The sequence below is a fragment of the Mesoplodon densirostris genome, chromosome 2, assembly GCF_025265405.1.
Source record: "Mesoplodon densirostris isolate mMesDen1 chromosome 2, mMesDen1 primary haplotype, whole genome shotgun sequence".
NCBI lineage: Eukaryota > Metazoa > Chordata > Mammalia > Artiodactyla > Ziphiidae > Mesoplodon > Mesoplodon densirostris.
Genome location: NC_082662.1, coordinates 116,350,915 through 116,367,728, shown reverse-complemented (window position 1 = coordinate 116,367,728; position 16,814 = coordinate 116,350,915). Strand labels below are relative to the sequence as shown.

Sequence of the window (16,814 nt, the reverse complement as noted above, 5' to 3'; positions counted from 1 at the left end):
CAATGAGGTGTGGTGAGACTTTGGGATTCCATTTTCCACAGTGACTGTTTCCCTTCACCCGCCATAGCACTCTCCCATGTATGTGATTCCAGAGGGAAGGGACTGTGACTCCCAGTGAGTCCAGTTCCCAGGACTCACTCTGGAAGAGGGTGTCCCATCGGCTTATGGTTCTCTTTTTCCCCCAGGGGCCATGCTGGGGGGAGACCTCAACAGTGCTAACGGAGCCTGCCCCAGCCCTGTCGGTGAGTAAAGCTGCCCTTCTGCCTGGGAGAGGGCCAGGGTCTGCCTGCTCGGTGGCCTCAGGTGTTCCAGGGACTGAGAGTGACCTAGATTAGGGGAGAGGAAGATCCCAGGGCCTGAGCTGGATGTAGTGTCTGAGGATTTTTAAGCCCCTGGATTTTTTTTTGTCTGTAGCAGTGATTGGTGTGGATGATTGGCAGAGATGTAGGCTCAGGGAATTCTGGGCAAACTCTGAGAACTGACCAACATTTCTAGTTGGAAGAGAGGTTCCAGATTTTTCCAGTTCAGTAGCGGGGGGCGTCTGGTTGGGATCTGGAAGATACGAATATCTGACATTGGCGACAGATAAGAGGCGCAGACTCACACGCACTTACACACGTACGGACGTTTTCTCACTCTTACGGAAATACCCAGACATTAGATGTGCACTTGTAAGCACACGTCTATGAACCACAGAAGAAAGGCTGCTCGCTCCATGCCACCCCGCCCCCCCAGCAGCTGACAGCCCCTCCTGCCCTGTGCCGTTGTCCGGCTGGTGACTATGACTTCGAATGTCACCATTGACGTCACCCCAACATTCCTGCCATTCCCAGAGTGATCCGGGAATTGGGAGGGAGGCAGCCACACACTTCCAGGGAAGCAGTGTGCTCTCAGGGCAGAGGGCAAGGTGATACTTCTGACGTTGGTCACCCCCACATCTCTGGGTTTTAGAGTTCCCCAGCTTGGCCCCAGGAACCATGTACTACCTCCTTGGCAGCAGTTGTGTAAGGGGGCAGGAAATGGGGGGAATGGGTGAATACCCCTCCCTCTCCAAGGAAAGTTCCAGTGAAGTGCCTGCAGACCTTAAGGGAACGGTGATACTTCTAGGCCCTCAAGCGCAACACGTAGAAAGTGGTTGCGTGGCCCTGGAGAGGTCATCGCACCTCTCCCAACCAGCGGTTGGCAGGTGTTTCCTCGTCTGTAAATAGGGCTAATGATACATGTTCCGTCCGTCTTGCAGGGTTAGTGTGAGGGTTAAATACGATGATACGCGTGTGAAGGCCCTGTGTTGGTTATGGAGTGTGGAACAAATGTAAAAGATGGTTATTCTGCTTGTTATTACCAGTCTAATTTTGGTGGCAGCTATGTCACCAGTCCCCCATGTCATCAGTCCCCCAGTTCCAGTAACACCAGCACTGCAAGTGAATGGCTCGCCTTTTTCCCAGAGCTACAGTCATCTTGTCACGTGCTTATCCAAATCACAGCATCCCGAGCTCAAGGCGAGGGGAGCAGTCTGAGTGGTTGATTTGCCCTCGTGACCGGGATCCACACTGAGTCTCAACTTCCAAGCTGCCACCCTTCTCCAACCTGCGTCATTATGGGCCCAGTTGGGGGCAGATGCTGGACTTCTTGTCGTTGGAGACCAGCTCCTACTACCCAGTCCCATCACATGTAGCTTAGAGGCAGGGGGATGAACCCGATGATTGAGGAGTAAGGAGTGTTCTCCCCTTACTCCCAAGACCCGGGTGGTTTTAGGGGAAAATGAGAGAACTCAGTAGCCACTCAAAGTCTGAACATGGCTTTGAGAAGTTCTGGGTGACAGGAGTATTGGTTTGGGAGCAGTTAACAGGGCTAAGTGGTGGGTCCATGTTTTTCCTTTTACCCTCATCTCTTCACCTTTCCAGGGAATGGCTACGTCAGTGCCCGGGCTTCCCCTGGCCTCCTCCCTGTGGCCAACGGCAACAGCCTAAACAAGGTCATCCCTGCCAAGTCTCCGCCCCCACCCACCCACAGCGCCCAGCTTGGAGCCCCCAGCCGCAAGCCTGACCTGAGGGTCATCACTTCCCAGGGAGGAAAGGGGTTAATGCATCATTTGGTGAGTGGGGTGTCTGGACCGAGGGCCAGGGGCTGGGGAATGGGAGAGCGGAGAGCAGTAGGGTGGGAGGACAGAGCCGACCTCTAGCAGGAGAGAGAATCAGCAGTTAGGACTTCCGTAGAGAGATCGTGGAATCGTGGCTTTTTATGAGCTCTTCCTTCCCGAAGGGCCTTACAAGAGGTTGGAACACGGAAGTACCAGTCTCAAGGGCAGTAAAAAGGGACAGGAGGTGGGAGAGAAGGTTCCCTGATGATGATAGGAGGATGATCAGAGGCATTTGCCTTTACAGCAGAGGGATGAGGATTAGGCTGTGAGGATATCCTAACTGGTGGGCATTGGGATATAGCATCTTCTGGAAGTCAGTCAGGACAGTGAAGAGCTCTGCCCTTCTAGGCGGGAGAGCCATCCTGCTCCGATGCAAAGAGGTAGACGGCATGGCTGTGGGGGCAGGGGCGTGAGGGGAGGGCAGGGGCCAGAGACTGAACCATCCCCTTGGTTTTATTTCTGCTCCCAGACTGAGGACCATTTAGATCTGGTAAGTGAGGCTATGAGATGTTTGCTGTGGCTTTAAATTCTGGGTTAGCCCATTGCTCTGCGGTCCCCCAGCATGGAGTATGTGTGTGCCTTTGTCCTTTCGCCTGTGTGTGTAGTGTGTGGTGTTTGTTTATCTGGTTATTTGCCAAGAGCTATGCTCAGTGCCAAGTGGGATGGAGAGATGAACGGGGTGGGGGCGAGGGGTTCAATGCATGTGTAGGTACCTGAGTGTCCGTGGATGTTTTCATGGGATGTTGCGTTCATGCAGACACATCTTTGTGTGTGTGTGCGTGTGTGCGCACGCGTGCACGTGCGCCAGTGGAGTGGGCCTGCCTCAAGCCTCAGAGGTCCCATCTCAGTGTATCCCTGGGTGCCTGGATTAGGCCCTTGGACTGAGGGTTGGACTGCGCTTGCCCTCTGACTCTACTCATGCCCACCCAGGACAGGGACCTCCTTAGGAGGGATGCCAGCCGGACAGGAAAGTCGGTTTTCTAGGGAAAGCTGAGGCCCAAGGCAAGGCCAGAGTTGTCCTTGGTCAGGGGCTTCCCTGCTTCCCTCTCTCCTGGTGCTCCCTCCTGCACGCAGCCTGTCTTACAGACACTCAGAGGCATACGCAGCGCTGTTCCTCTGTCACACATATACACGCTTACATCCTCACCCTCAGCCAGGAGTGGGGCGGGGGCTCCTCCCTCCCCAACTCCCTGACGGGAGGCCAGAGAGGCTGGAAAAGGCAGGCAGGCTTTGGCGGCCAACACGGCGGCAGTTACGGCCCCAGCGTGGAGTTGGAATAAACAAGTGACTCAGCGGCAGATGGAGCTGACAGCCCCACACACGTGTGTGCGTACACGCAGGCACACGCCACGCCAGGCCCTGCATTCCCCTCACAGATGCCAGCACACTTCTACCAGGGCGTGTGCTGCAGTGTGACGGATGGAGGGTAGACTCTACGGGGACTAACCAGGAGAAGGATGGAGACAGGGCCCATGGCTGGTGTTGGGGCCCCAGGGCCAGCATATGTACTTTCCTTTTCGCATGTGTGTAGGCATCAGCGAATCTGTATGTGCATGTCTCCATGGATCTCAGTGTCTCTGTGAATGCACCAGTGTGTGTTTGTGTGTCTGCGGGGCCTCCATGCTGAGGCATCCCTCCTGGGCCTTGAGATTCAGGGACCCCAGCTTATCCTTGGAATGGGGGGCCTGGGTAAAGCAGCCCTCCCATTTTCCGCCTCTTGACAGACTCTTTTCTCCTGCAGAACAATGCCCAGCGCCTTGGGGTCTCCCAGTCTACCCACTCGCTCACCACCCCAGTGGTTTCCGTGGCAACACCGAGTTTACTCAGCCAGGGCCTCCCCTTCTCTTCCATGCCCACCGCCTACAACACAGGTGAGTGTTCATGTGACATGTAGCTGTGTGCACTTGGCCTTGGGGCACAGGAGGGACCAGAGAAGGAACACGAGGTATTCTCTGGGGGATGCCCCAATCTGAGGAGGGCCATTGATTTGGGGTAGCCCCTACCTAATTAAGGTTGCCAGATTTAGCAAATAGTAACATCGGATGCCATTCACATGGTGATGGTGTTACTGGAAATGTCTCAAAGACATACTTGTGCAAAAATTATTCATTGTTTTGTCTGAAAATCAAATTTAAGTGGGTATGAGTATCCCTTATTTTTAAATAGGACCTAATGGAGAGGGAAAGCCCTGTCCTTGGGGAGCTCCCATCTGAGGTGGGTTGAGCAGCTGGGTGACTCGGGCTGACCAGGGTCGGGGAGTGGGGAGGGGAGCATGCCGAGGTCAGCAAGGCTTCCTGGAGGAGAAGAATGAAGGAATGAGAGAGACAGACAGACAGAGAGAGACAGGGAGGCTGAGGAGACCCGAGAGGAAGCATGGTCAGGAAGATTTATCCAGCTTCCTGGGAAAGCCAAGTAGGGACTCCAGGGCGGGGCGAAGGAGGAAGAAGGGGGTCTCTCACCCTGATGTTGGCTTGGTGGAATGATGAGGGGGAAAGGGAGGAGGAGGTCTGACGAAAGTGGGGGAGGGGATCTGAAGGTGAAGAGTCACTTGGAGACATGGGAGAGACCTCTGGGTAGAAAAATTCAGAAAGGACACCCAGTGCTTGGGCCGTCCTGGGTCCCCAGGGCTGTCCTGGCCTCTGTCACCCACTCACACCCTCCCAGGAACAGTCTGTGACATTTTCAGCCATCCTTGCCTGCATTCCAAGCTGCTGTGTCAGGAAGGACTTCCCAGTGCGGAAATGCCTTGTCACCTTGTTTCAGAGCATCGATGTGGCTGGGAACCTGGTCTGTTTCTCCCACTGAAGAGGCTTCTGATGTTCCCCAGCTTTTCTCACCTGTGAATGGCTTGCATCAGGGCTGTTCTGTGGTGAGATCAGACTAGACCAAAAGACCCCTAAACTACCCACTCCCCAAGCCCACATTCCAGAGTTGAACCATGCTAGGTAGGTCCCAGACACCAGTACAAATACCCACAAAATCCCACCTCTTCCCTGTGTGTAAAAATCCAGAACCCAACCCTGTGTGTGGGAAAGCCCTTTGGGGCAGGTAAGAGAGCTGGAGGAACCGCCTTGTGTTGAGAGGCCAGACCGTGGCATGTGGGTCGGTGTCCAGATTTTATCACCTAGGTGTCTTGTGAAGTCCCTTGTCCCTTGTGTGTGCTCCCATGTGTGTACCCACTCCCAAGTTATCATGTCCTTGGGCAGCTTCAGAGAGGACTGCTTCAGATGGCCGCACCTTCAGGGGCCAGTAGGAGTTCTCATCTGTGAGTTGTGGGTGGACAGGAGGTCTCTGAGGCCCTTCTAGCCCTACCAGCGGGGGCGGTTGGTAGAGGGCAGCACAGGCCACTTTTTTTTTTTTTTTTTTTTTTGCGGTATGCGGGCCTCTCACTGTCGTGGCCTCCCCCATTGCGGAGCACAGGCTCCGGACGCGCAGGCTCCGGACGCGCAGGCTCAGCGGCCATGGCTCACGGGCCCAGCCGCTCCGCGGCATATGGGATCCTCCCAGACCGGGGCACGAACCCGTATCCCCTGCATCGGCAGGCGGACTCTCAACCACTTGCGCCACCAGGGAGGCCCTAGGCCACTTTTCAGGAGCTGCTGTTTATTTGGGCATCCCATGGTGGTGGTTTCCTGCCGTCTTCTCAGGTCCTCCGCCAGTCTCTGTGAAGCAGGAGGCAGGTTAGTGGGTGTCAGTGAGCCTGCGACAGGCGCTCAGCAAGACCAGACTTTAGACTCTATTTGACAGTCTGGTGTGAAAGCAGATTCTGACCCTGGGCCTGCCGTTGGAGCCCTGCTGGGAAGTGTTTGGGCTTTCTCACATCCTCTCAGAAACCAAGGGCTCCAGTTCCTCTTGCTGCAGGAGTAGTTAAGCAGACCTCGGTTTAAACAGCAGGTGTTTTCAGGTGACCCTACGTATATAAACAAATCCCCAATGAACGCATCGCTGTTTAGTTGTTCACTATTTACAGTGCTTGGCCCCAGTCCAAGTTCCGGCTGGGGGTGATCTGCTTATGGTAATATCATGGATAAGGGACACACCTGGCCCCTTATTGACACTGGCTGCAGAGGTCTGGCTTGGTCACTCTAGGAGAAGACCGAGGGGCCTGCTGGGGAGCCAGATCTCCAGGTAGACAGGGCTGGAGTGTGGTGGGAAAGTGCAAGACTGGGGTTTGAGTCCCTGCCATGCACTGGCTGGGGGACATTGGGCAACACTGCACTGTTCAGGGTTGGTTTCCTTGTTTGTAAAATGAATGCGGTAAATAGTTGGTCCTAGGGGCCCCTGTCTGCCCTTGGTCTGCTTTTTAAATGTAAGCATCTCAAAACTCCTGGCTAATTAACATTGTTATGAGACCAGAGGCAAGCGTGGACCATCTATAGAGTGAGATTTAAAGGTAATAAAAGAAGCCTGGGGTCGTGTCTTAGCTCTGCCATTGGCTTTCTCTGTGACCTGGGGAAAGTTCCTCAAACTTGAGGCTGCAAGTCGCCTCATTTGTAAATTAATAATAACAGCAGGTAAATCTTTTGATTATTTATCATATGCCAGACACTGTTCTACATACTTCGCGTGTATTAACGTGCTCAGTCCTCATAGCAGCTGAGTGATGCAGGCAGGATTATTGCCTCCAGTTTATGGACAGACTAAGTAACTCGCCTAAGGTCGCATGGACTGTAAGTGGAGGTGGCCAGGAAGTTTGACCCCATCGCTCATGCCCTTCACCTTACCGTTCTGTTACACAGATAATCCTGTCTTCCCTGAGTAAAGACAGAGGGCTGGAGCAGATGGCCCCTCAAGTAGGAGCAAGTGGTGTAGCATTGGGAAGACTGGCGGGTGTGCCCTCCTCATCACACCACAGTGCAGTCGGCCTGTGTTCCTCAGGGAAGGCATTTTCTAAAGTGGCCCAAACAGGCTGCAGCATGAAACATAACAGAGCTGTGTAAATTGTGAAACATTTCATGGTTCTGTTTGTTCTGTGACAGTGTAAACATCGCAGTTTCTTCATTAAGACAGAAATTTTGAAAACAACGAGTGCCACCTCATGGGGAAATCCACCAGAACCTTGGCCAGTTGCACCGCAGGCCTGTTTCGCTCACAGCCCCTCTGCTCTGTAGGCCCTTCTGGGCGGCAGATGTGCGTCCTCTGTGTTTGTGGGCACAGCAGCCCAAACGCTTGCTGCTACCTAGTCCTACCTGTTTTATGTGTTGACAGTCTTCAGGAGACTCAGGGACTTTGAGGAAGGTGGAATGGTAGTTACAGTCATTTGCTTCAGATGCGCCATTCACCTAGCATCTCCCACCATTCCCTTCTAATCTCAGAAAGGCTCTTGAAGACTTGGCAGTTGAAGAGATGACAATTAGACATATATGAGACCTTCCCTACCTACCTTTTTTCCCCTTCCTTTTTATTTTTTTAAAATTTATTTATTTATATTTTTAATTTTGCCTGCTTTGGGTCTTCGCTGCCGTGCGCGGGCTTTCTCTAGTTGCAGTGAGCGGGGGCTACTCTTCGTTGCGGTGTGCGGGCTTCTCATTGCAGTGGCTTCTCTTGTTGCGGAGCATGGGCTCTAGGCGCGCAGGCTTCCGTAGTTGTGGCGCGCGGGCTCAGTAGTTGTGGCGCACGGGCTTAGCTGCTCCGCGGCATGTGGGATCTTCCCGGACCAGGGCTGGAACCCGTGTCCCCTGCCTTGGCAGGCGGATTCTTAACCACTGCGCCACCAGGGAAGTCCCTCGCCTTCCTTTTGAAAATTGACATTCTAAAAGTGATACCTACACACGGTTTAAAAAAAAAATTTTTTAAACACTATTTTAAAAAACCACCTCTCTTTGCATCCTGTTAAAAAGCAGCACCTCGTGGTTCTTAAGATTTGCGTTGCTTTGAGCGCCATCTTCACTGAATTTGTACGGGCTTATTTGATTATTCACATTTGTTGTTAACGACTCCCCCCACCCTGATAGTCCTGGAGGCGGCTCCCCCATGGGAGCCTCGGTCCTCTCTCCCACTGCAAGAAGCTCACCCACACTTTCTTCCCCATCCCATGCAGATTACCAGTTGACCAGTGCAGAGCTCTCCTCCTTACCGGCCTTCAGTTCGCCCGGGGGGCTGTCGCTAGGCAGTGTCACCGCCTGGCAGCAGCCGCCGCAGCCACCGCAGCCCCAGCCGCAGCCGCAGCCCCAGCCGCAGCCGCAGCCCCAGCCTCCCCAGCAGCCCCAGCCGCCACCTCAGCAGCAGCCCCACCTGGTCCCCGTGTCCCTCAGCAACCTAATGTGAGTCCCAGGGGATGCCCCACCAGTGTTGGGGAAGGGGGAGCTGAGGGGTGGGAAGAGGAGGGGCCCCTTGAGAGCTGAGATCCCTCTGAGGTTGTCTGTCATCAGTGGACAGCACGTAAGCCACTAAGTGGCAGCCCTGGCGTCCCCTGTCAAGGCCTGGGAGAGCCATCGTGAGCCTCTTCCCCAGCCAGCCCGGGCTTGGGGTGGGGTGTGGGGCCCTCCCGGCTCTGCAGAAGACGACATGGGATGGAAAGACAACTCATGTGACTTCTCCTTCTTTTCCCTTCACTTGGCCCTCTCTCTCTTCTGCTGCCTCTGTCTCCATCCACTTGCCTCACCCCACCCCCAACCCCCATCCTCTCACTCTCTGTCCTCTCTCACTCCCTGTCGTGTGACCTCCCATCACTTTTTCTGTCCCTCACCTCCTCTATTTCTGTCCCCCGTCCTCCATGCCCACTGCCTGTCTCCAGCCCCGGCAGCCCCTTGCCCCATGTGGGTGCTGCCCTCACAGTCACCACCCACCCCCACATCAGCATCAAGTCGGAACCAGTGTCCCCAAGCCGTGAGCGCAGCCCTGCGCCTCCCCCTCCAGCTGTGTTTCCGGCTACCCGCCCTGAGCCTGGCGACAGTCTCAGCAGCCCGGCTGGGGCCTCCTATGAGACGGGGGACCGGGATGATGGACGGGGAGACTTCGGGCCCACACTGGGCCTGCTGCGCCCAGCCCCAGAGCCTGAGGCTGAGGGCTCAGCTGTGAAGAGGATGCGGCTCGATACTTGGGTACTGTAGCCTCACCCCTCCAGTCTGCCGTCTGCTACACCCAGGGACTGGCCCATCTGCCCCCAGCCTGTCTCATCTCCCACCTAAGAGGTGGCCAGCTAGCGCCCTTCCATCAGCCCTTATGGGCAGCACCGACCCCCTTGCACCCCTGCCAAAGGCCCATCTCCCCTCCCTCCAGCATCAGCCCTTCTGCTCGATGACTTCCTCCCCCCAGAGCTGGCCCTGCCACTAGAATCCTGGCCCTACTGGGAGAGGGACGTGGGGGGCACATACCCCGTAGCCTGGGCCATGCCCTCACACCCCCTTCTCCATCTCCTCTCTTCACAGACATTAAAGTGACGGTTCCCACTCCCCTCCTCTCAGCCTCCCTGATGAAGAGTTGACAATCTCACCGCCCACCCCTCCCTGTCCTGGGCTCCTCCCGCTCGACCCCCACTTCCTTTCTTGTGCTCCGTGTCCTGTTGACGGTTACATTTGTGTATAATTATTATATTATTATTATTATTATTATATTTTTTTTAATTTGGATTCTCGCTTTGGAGAGGGGGATGCTCCCATCCCCTCTTTCTGCACCCCCCACCAGTTTCACTGGCTGGGGGGCTCTTTTTTTGCGGGAAGGGGGGGGACACTTTGCACGTTGTACACATATGCTGCAGGAGGGGGTGGGGGGCCCGATAGGCCTTGGGAAAGGACAGGTGCCGAGCCCTGCATGCGGGGCCCTCCCACCCCATCCCCCAGACAGAGGGAAATAACCAAAAACTACCAAACAACAAAAACCCCTTACAATAGACTGAAACCCCAAAGTCAGCCTCATGGGTGGTTTTGTGTTCCAGGGGGAAAGTGAGGCAGAGGTTCTGAAGAAGGTCTCTGCTTCTCGGCTGTTCCTGTGGCCACAGGCACACGGGGCAGAATACCCAAGCCTGGGCCCCAGAGGCCCCTGCACACACACCACACACTCTCAACTGATTCTTGTGTGATCTGCACCTCCAAGGTGTGCGGGTGCTGGCCGAGGTTTGGGGCTGGGAAGGCTGCCTGGGAATCGAGGCTGGAGGGGAGGGGCTTGAGGTGGGGCCCCTATGAAGCACAGTTGGAGAGGAAGACAGAAAGCCATGAGGAGAGGGCTGAGGAGGGGCAGAAGGGCTGGGGCAGGGGGTGAATTGGGGGCCCCCTCCCTTCCCCAGCACTTTCTCTAAGATACACAGTGCAATAGCTCCCCGTCCCTCAGTTGACACCAGCCCTGTAAAGCTGGCCACAAAGTGCAGGGAGAACTGGGGAGAGTGAAGTGGCTCAGCAGGAGGCGGCCTCAGGCACCCCGGGGTGCCTGAGGACTGGAAACCCTTTCATCCAGGGACTAGCGTGAGTGAGGGGACTTGCTCTTCCTTGCACGTACACATCCCCAGAGGAGTGGACGTTGGGGTGGTGTGTGAGGGTGGGAGAGGGGATGGAGGAGGTCCGCAAAAGGCCTGCCTCCCTTCTTTCCTCCTCGGTCTCTCTCCCCAGCCCTCCTCCCAGCTCCTTCCGCTCCTGACCCCACCTCCCTGCTCTTGGCGCCCTCATTGTCTCGCTACCTCCTGTCCCACCACCCCCAGGCCGCATCCCACCTTCTGTCTTGGCTACTGTAATTGTAAATAGCAACCTTTGGAAAACGTTAGCAGTGTAACAGTCCAGGAAACTGTTTTTTTTGTTGTTGTTGTTGTATTGATATGAAATGAGATTCTATTTTTGTCAAAGTATATTGTAATAATAATGACTCAAACGGCCCGTACTGTACAGATGAGATTCTTCTGCTGTTGTTCTTGCTCCCCTCCCCTCCCCCCAAGTCCTCCCTCTCTACTGCCTCCCCAGTGGGGGCAGCCAAAGCGTGGGGTCCTGAGACCCCAGGCTGGATCACAGATCAAACTGGAGGGGGCAGGCCCCCGGCCCGCAATCCGCCACTACCCCCTGCCCTAAGGGGCCTGTCCTGGGGTGACCTGGGCAGGCAGACTGGGGCCTGCCCCACTCCTTCACATAAGAAGCCCAGCCCCTCTGCCCAAGGGGTGCAGTGCTCCCTTGGGGTTTCATCCTGGTGGGAAAGTAGAGTTAGACAAGGCCCGGTTTTGTGGTAGGCGACACTGCCTGCCTCTATGATCCAGCCGCTTGCAGTATTCCGACACTTGATGCAGGGAAGGAAACCAGAGCAGAGGGGTGCGTGTGACCACACAGGTACCCGAGTGTGTTTATGAGGGCATCTGGTATTTATGTGTCTGAGTGTACCTTTGTATTTATGTGTGTGTGTGTATGGTTGCATGGGTATACCTTTGTGTGTCTCTGAGCCCGTCTGGGCATGTGTGTGTGAATCTGTGTGAACTGAGCTCTGAGTGTGTGTGTGTGTGTGTGCGCCTGAGTGTGTGTTTACAGAGGGACAGATGGCTCTTCTTGCAGCCACACAGCCCTGGCTTCCAGCTCTATGACCCTCCTTCCTGAGCCCCACTCTCTTCTTCCCTGCTGCATCCCCTGTTCTCACCCTCAGCTCTAAATAATATGTTTATACTTCACTTGGGGATCTGGCACTTGGCCCTCTTTGCTTCTCCCTATAGCCCTACCTCTCCCGCAGCTCCACGCACAATTGTTTACCCAGTCCCCAGGCCTTTATACCCAGCTCCCTTTCTTGGAGTACCCTCTTCCCCCCACACCCCCTCCTGCTTTCAGGATGATACTCAAGTTCCTCTTCCTCTCTGCAGCTTTTTACTCACCTGGGCTGTGATCCTTCCTTACAGCTTACCCCGCAACTGCTGATTGGGCACACAGCATGCCCAGTCTTCCTGCACGTTCCTAGAGGGAGTGTCAAGAATCAATGAGACTTGATCAGGACCTTGAAAGAAGCCAGGGTGTAGTCTTGTGCATGCATGCATGCATTCCCAGAGCCTTGCCCAGTGCCTGGCACATAGCCAGCGCTCAACAAATGCTGATTGGGTGAAAGGTGAATGATAGGTGCTCAATAAACGTTGAATGACTGGCCTTCCCTTCTCAGGCTATTCCCGCCATCAGTCTGCCCACCTTTCTAGGCTGGGCTTGGCCACCATTAAACATGGGGTCGGGATGAGGGCCCCTGCAGTTCACGGTGCAATATTCACCAGTTTTGCCCTCTGCCTTGTAATGGCAAACCTGGCTTTTGATTACCATGTGTGGATGTGTGTGTGTCCTTTTCTCTCTATCCCTGGGAGCAGGGGGTGATCTGTGAATGAATATGTGACATTTCTGCAATTCAGTATCCCGAGGTTTCTCTTGGGGTTAGGTAGGGGCCCCTGGCCGGCCTGATGAATGGGTCTCTGGGAACCCAGACCTCAAGTGGGGACTTCATTTCTTCTTCCTCTCACAAGCCAAATTTGCCTCCACCCACTCCTTCCTCCGAAGAACTGGGCATTTGCCAAAGTAATCACTGGAGTCATCCAATGCCCCTCCCCTCCCCAGGTTTCCCACAGCTTTCAGGGATAGTGGGCAAGAGGACCTCCCACACATACACACCTCCCCCCAGTGGAACACACCATTTCCCCTCCCCCCAGCAGTGCACTCAGTGCAGCGAGACTGACCCCTGACCCTTATCCAGCCCTTCCCACCTTGGACAGGAAGGAAGTAATGCACCTTCTCTTGCTGATTATTTATTTGTTTGGAGAGACAGAAATGATGTAAAAGTGTATCTAGAAATATCTATATCTATATATTTTTAACTGACTCTTTGGAATCCCCTGGGGTGGGGTGGGGGGTGACATTAGGCTTTCACGGAGGGGAGGAGACATGGAGCCTGGGAATGCTTCATCTCCCCTCTTGCCGCCTCTCCATCCCCTAAGCAGTTGGTAGAAGGAATGGGATTTGTAGCGGGGGAGGGGGGCTGGAGTGTCATACGGAGAATCTGGATTCTCTCTGTCTTCCCCATTTCAAGTCCCAGAGGGAAGGGGGGAGGGAGAGGGAGGGGAGACAGGCCCAGAGGTGCCCCACCTCAAACCCGACAATCACCCACACTCCTAGGGCTCATCCTGGGTCCTGGGGAGGGCGAGTCCAAGTGTGTGACTGTTGATTTGTTTTCAATATTTCTTTTTGTGCTGTATGGTGATGCTTTCTTAGTATTCTACACAATAAGAAAAGACAAAGTCCTCGAGATTCTTATGAGTTTTGTTTGAAAACTCTTTCACTATATTTGTTGTAAAGAGGTTTACTATTAAAAGAAAAAGAATACACGTTTCTGATACTTCGGCCTGGGTTCTGGTTTCTTTGGTGCGGTCGGCTGAGTCGGGGAAGGAAGGATCGTGTGGCCCTGCCAGGGTGGGAGTCCAGAGCTCCGCCTCAGCAGGAAAGAAGGGCGGTTAGCCTGCCGGGCGGACACTCACGATGTCTGAGGTGGGGTTTTCAGGTGAGAATTTCTTCCAGGTGCTCTGGTCAGAAGCTGAAGCAGCCCCAGGACTCAGGAGGGTTGTCTGGTTAGAAGCCAGAGGAGGGATCCTGGGACACAAGAAAAACAAATACCACTCAAGGCCAGGTCAGGAACAGATGGAGTGTGCGTGGAGGAGGAGTGTGATAGAGGACCTTCAGCTACGGAAAACTTTTCCACGGCAGAAAGTTGCCCAGGCACTCTGTTAGGCACAGATGGATTCCACCTTCACGGCCCCCCCCCCAGAGTTCCCTCCCAAAGGGGCAGCTGCCCTACCTCTCCCTTCTGAAGTGCCCTTTAACAGTGCCAGGAGCCTCTCCTTGCCCTCCTCACATACCCCAAAGGACTTCCCCACCTGGTGCCTTTCTGCAGAGGCTGGCAGGGGCTGGTGGCTCTTGCTCCCGAAGCCGTGTGCCCTGCACAGCTGTGCTGTAGGGCAGATGCAGGGGCTCTGGAGGGAAGTGCACAGGGAGGGCCTGGCTCACTACTAACAGGGTTTGGCCACTCTTCTGTACTAGGCCCATGCTAGGTGCTGCAGAGGCAAAGATGGAGTATGAAGGGCCCACATACGATGGTGGCGACAGGCCTGCAAATGCCTAAAATCCACAAACCGTGGTTTTAATGCTCTGGTTGCTGCATACGCAGGCACATCACAGAACGTCTTCATTCCTTGGATTCCTCATCGGAAAACTGCGGTCATCTGTGCCGGTCCTGCCTCCCTCTCAGGGTCATGACAGATTTTGCTTCACTTCTCCCTCAGCTGGAGCAGAGGTGAAAGATGCTGAGCAGGAAAGGGTTAAGAAGGTACTATCGCCCGGGGATGCGGTTCCCCTGCTGGCTGCCTGTGACTAGAATAACCCTGACTAACACAAATCCTGAGCAAAACCTCTCTCCTTTGCACATCTCACACACTCAAGACTGTTTGGCCTCACCCCTCCTTCTCTATAGGCATCGGCCCCTGATGTCCTGGGTAGGCATTACTATGGCCCACAAATATTTCCTGCCCTCTTCCGCTTCCTGGACACATAGAAGACTGTACTTCCCAGTCCTTGTGTAGTCAAGTGAGGTCATCAGACTAGTTCTGGCCAGTGGACCGTACTGGAAGTAACGTGTGTCGCTTCCAAAATCAAGCTGGTATGTGATTCTCCAAGTGCTCTTTCCCTATCATGGCAACTGTGGAAGCATGTCAAAGCAGCCTGGATGGCTAAGCTGCCTTAAGGTGATGTCCAGCGCCACAGTGGACTTCGTGTGAATGGGAAATAAGTGTGTTATGTTAAGCCACAGAGCTTTCAGAATTGTGTCTGCAATATAACCTATCCTATCCTGATTAATGGAGTATCCATTCACACTGGGACAACCTTGAAGCCCCACCTACTGCATACCCACAGTGGTGTGGTACAAAGATCTCTGGACTTCGCAGTCCAGAACTTGTTCAACTCCTAGTTCTGTTACTTACCAGCTGTGTGGCCTCGGGTAGTCACCATTTGCCCAAGCCACTGTTTCATCAACTGGAAGACAGAGCTAAGAGCTACCCGTTTTCTCTAACCCAAGCCTTTGCCTTCTAATCCATCCTCCCATCTTTGGCACAGTACTGATCATCCAGCACCTCGTGGTTCTCTACTGCCCACCAAATAAGCCCAAACTCCTGGGCAGGGCTCCCAGGGCCTTCAAAGAACTGGCACAACCTCTTTTCCAGGCGTAGTCCATGCAACTCCCTTGGCCACTAGGGCAACCAGGCAGTACAGTCCATTCCTTGACAGACCCTTTGAGTCTTCAGTCATGCCATCCTCCTGTCTTAAATGCAACAAACATTTATTAAGCACCTCCTGTGTGTGAAACTCTTTGTTAGGTATTGGAGATACAGAGAGGAACAAGACACCTCCTGCCTCTCAACTCACAGTTAAGCGGCAACAAGAGACAGGTGAACCAACAGTTAACATTTGAGTCAGCAGGCTGCATTAAATGACATGTAGGAAGGCTGTAAGTGGGCTGTGGGATCAGAGGAGGCGGCACACTGAAATCCGAGCCAGTAGAGATCAGGGGAGGCTACTTAGGGGAGGTATTTGAGCTGGATTTGGAGGACATGTACAAATGAGGGCAGGGAAGTCATTCCTGGTAGCCGGAATAGCATGTAAAATATGGAGAGAAAATGGTGCATTCAGGAAATCAAATACTGTGGTACAGGTCAAAGGTATAGCAGAGAAAGCTGAAGAGGTAGGCGGAAACCTCACTGTGAAGGGCCTTGATTGCCATAATTTGGGTTCTACTCTGCAGGAGATATTTGGTCATCAAAGGATTTTAAATAGAGGAGGGACTTGATCAGATTTGCACTTCAGAAAGCTTCCTGCCAGTATAAGCTCCCTCAGACAGTAATGCTGAGAACCAGTTGGAAGGCAGGCAGAATTGAGGTCCAGTCAGGGTCCTTTGCAAGTGAGAGGATGAATTTAGTAAATACTTAAGAGGTAAAATAACGACTTGGAAACTGCCTGGTGAGGGTGGAGGACGAAGGAAAGGGAGGCGAGTCAACGACTCTCAAACTCATGCTTGGACTACTGACTGGATGGTGGTGCTGTGGCGCCAGACAAGGCCACCAGGTACGTCCGAAGGAGATGAGTTTCGTCTCAGATGAACGGAGTTGGAGGTGTACGTGGAAGCCCTCCTATGGTATTGATAGATGGTCATCCTGTCCAGGCCAGCAGGGTGAGGTCACCCCATGGGTAGAGAGAAGGTTTTTATGAAGAGGGAAGCCAGTCATAGTGTTGGTCACCTGTGAAGTCGTCGTCCTTGGGACGTGGGAACCGCAAGGACCGTGGAAAAAGGCTGGAGGGCGGGGCAAGGAGAGACTCATAGAGGGCCCCAAGCTGCATAAGAGTTTGAATTGTAGAGATCAGAAGAACCAGAAATGTATTTCTTATCTGTGATCTCCTAACTTCACTAAAGGCCTGCTTGACTCATTAGTCTTTTTTTTTGGCCGCACCGCACCCAGGATCTTAGTTCCCCGACCAGGGATCAAACTCATGCCCCCTGCAGTGTAAGTGCGGAGTCTTAATCACTGGACCACCAGGGAAGTCCCTTGACTCACTAGGCTTGTGCTTACCTTGAAAAAGGGAAAGCTCACTGATGCATCCTTTGAGGCATCAAAGGTAGGGAGGAGTGTTTTGCTCCCCAGGGATAACTGCAGGGTCAGGTGTGGTGGACCCCGGTGCAACCCTAGAGGTCACTGGTT

General features: G+C 54.0%; 1 protein-coding gene across 3 annotated transcripts in view; it reads left to right on the top strand.

Moving 5' to 3' along the window:
- Nucleotides 1-13,408, top strand: part of MEF2D (myocyte enhancer factor 2D) — a 34,738-nt gene extending 21,330 nt beyond the window's left edge. For all 3 annotated transcript variants that reach the window (XM_060090746.1, XM_060090747.1, XM_060090748.1), the window contains 6 exons: nucleotides 186-242; nucleotides 1,905-2,095; nucleotides 3,882-4,011; nucleotides 8,181-8,403; nucleotides 8,877-9,183; nucleotides 9,511-13,408. In XM_060090746.1, coding sequence (XP_059946729.1) covers nucleotides 186-242; nucleotides 1,905-2,095; nucleotides 3,882-4,011; nucleotides 8,181-8,403; nucleotides 8,877-9,183; nucleotides 9,511-9,522 — 920 coding nt within the window. In that variant the 3' untranslated portion in view covers nucleotides 9,523-13,408. The remainder of the gene's footprint in view (nucleotides 1-185; nucleotides 243-1,904; nucleotides 2,096-3,881; nucleotides 4,012-8,180; nucleotides 8,404-8,876; nucleotides 9,184-9,510) is intronic.
- The last annotated feature ends 3,406 nt before the right edge of the window (nucleotides 13,409-16,814 follow it).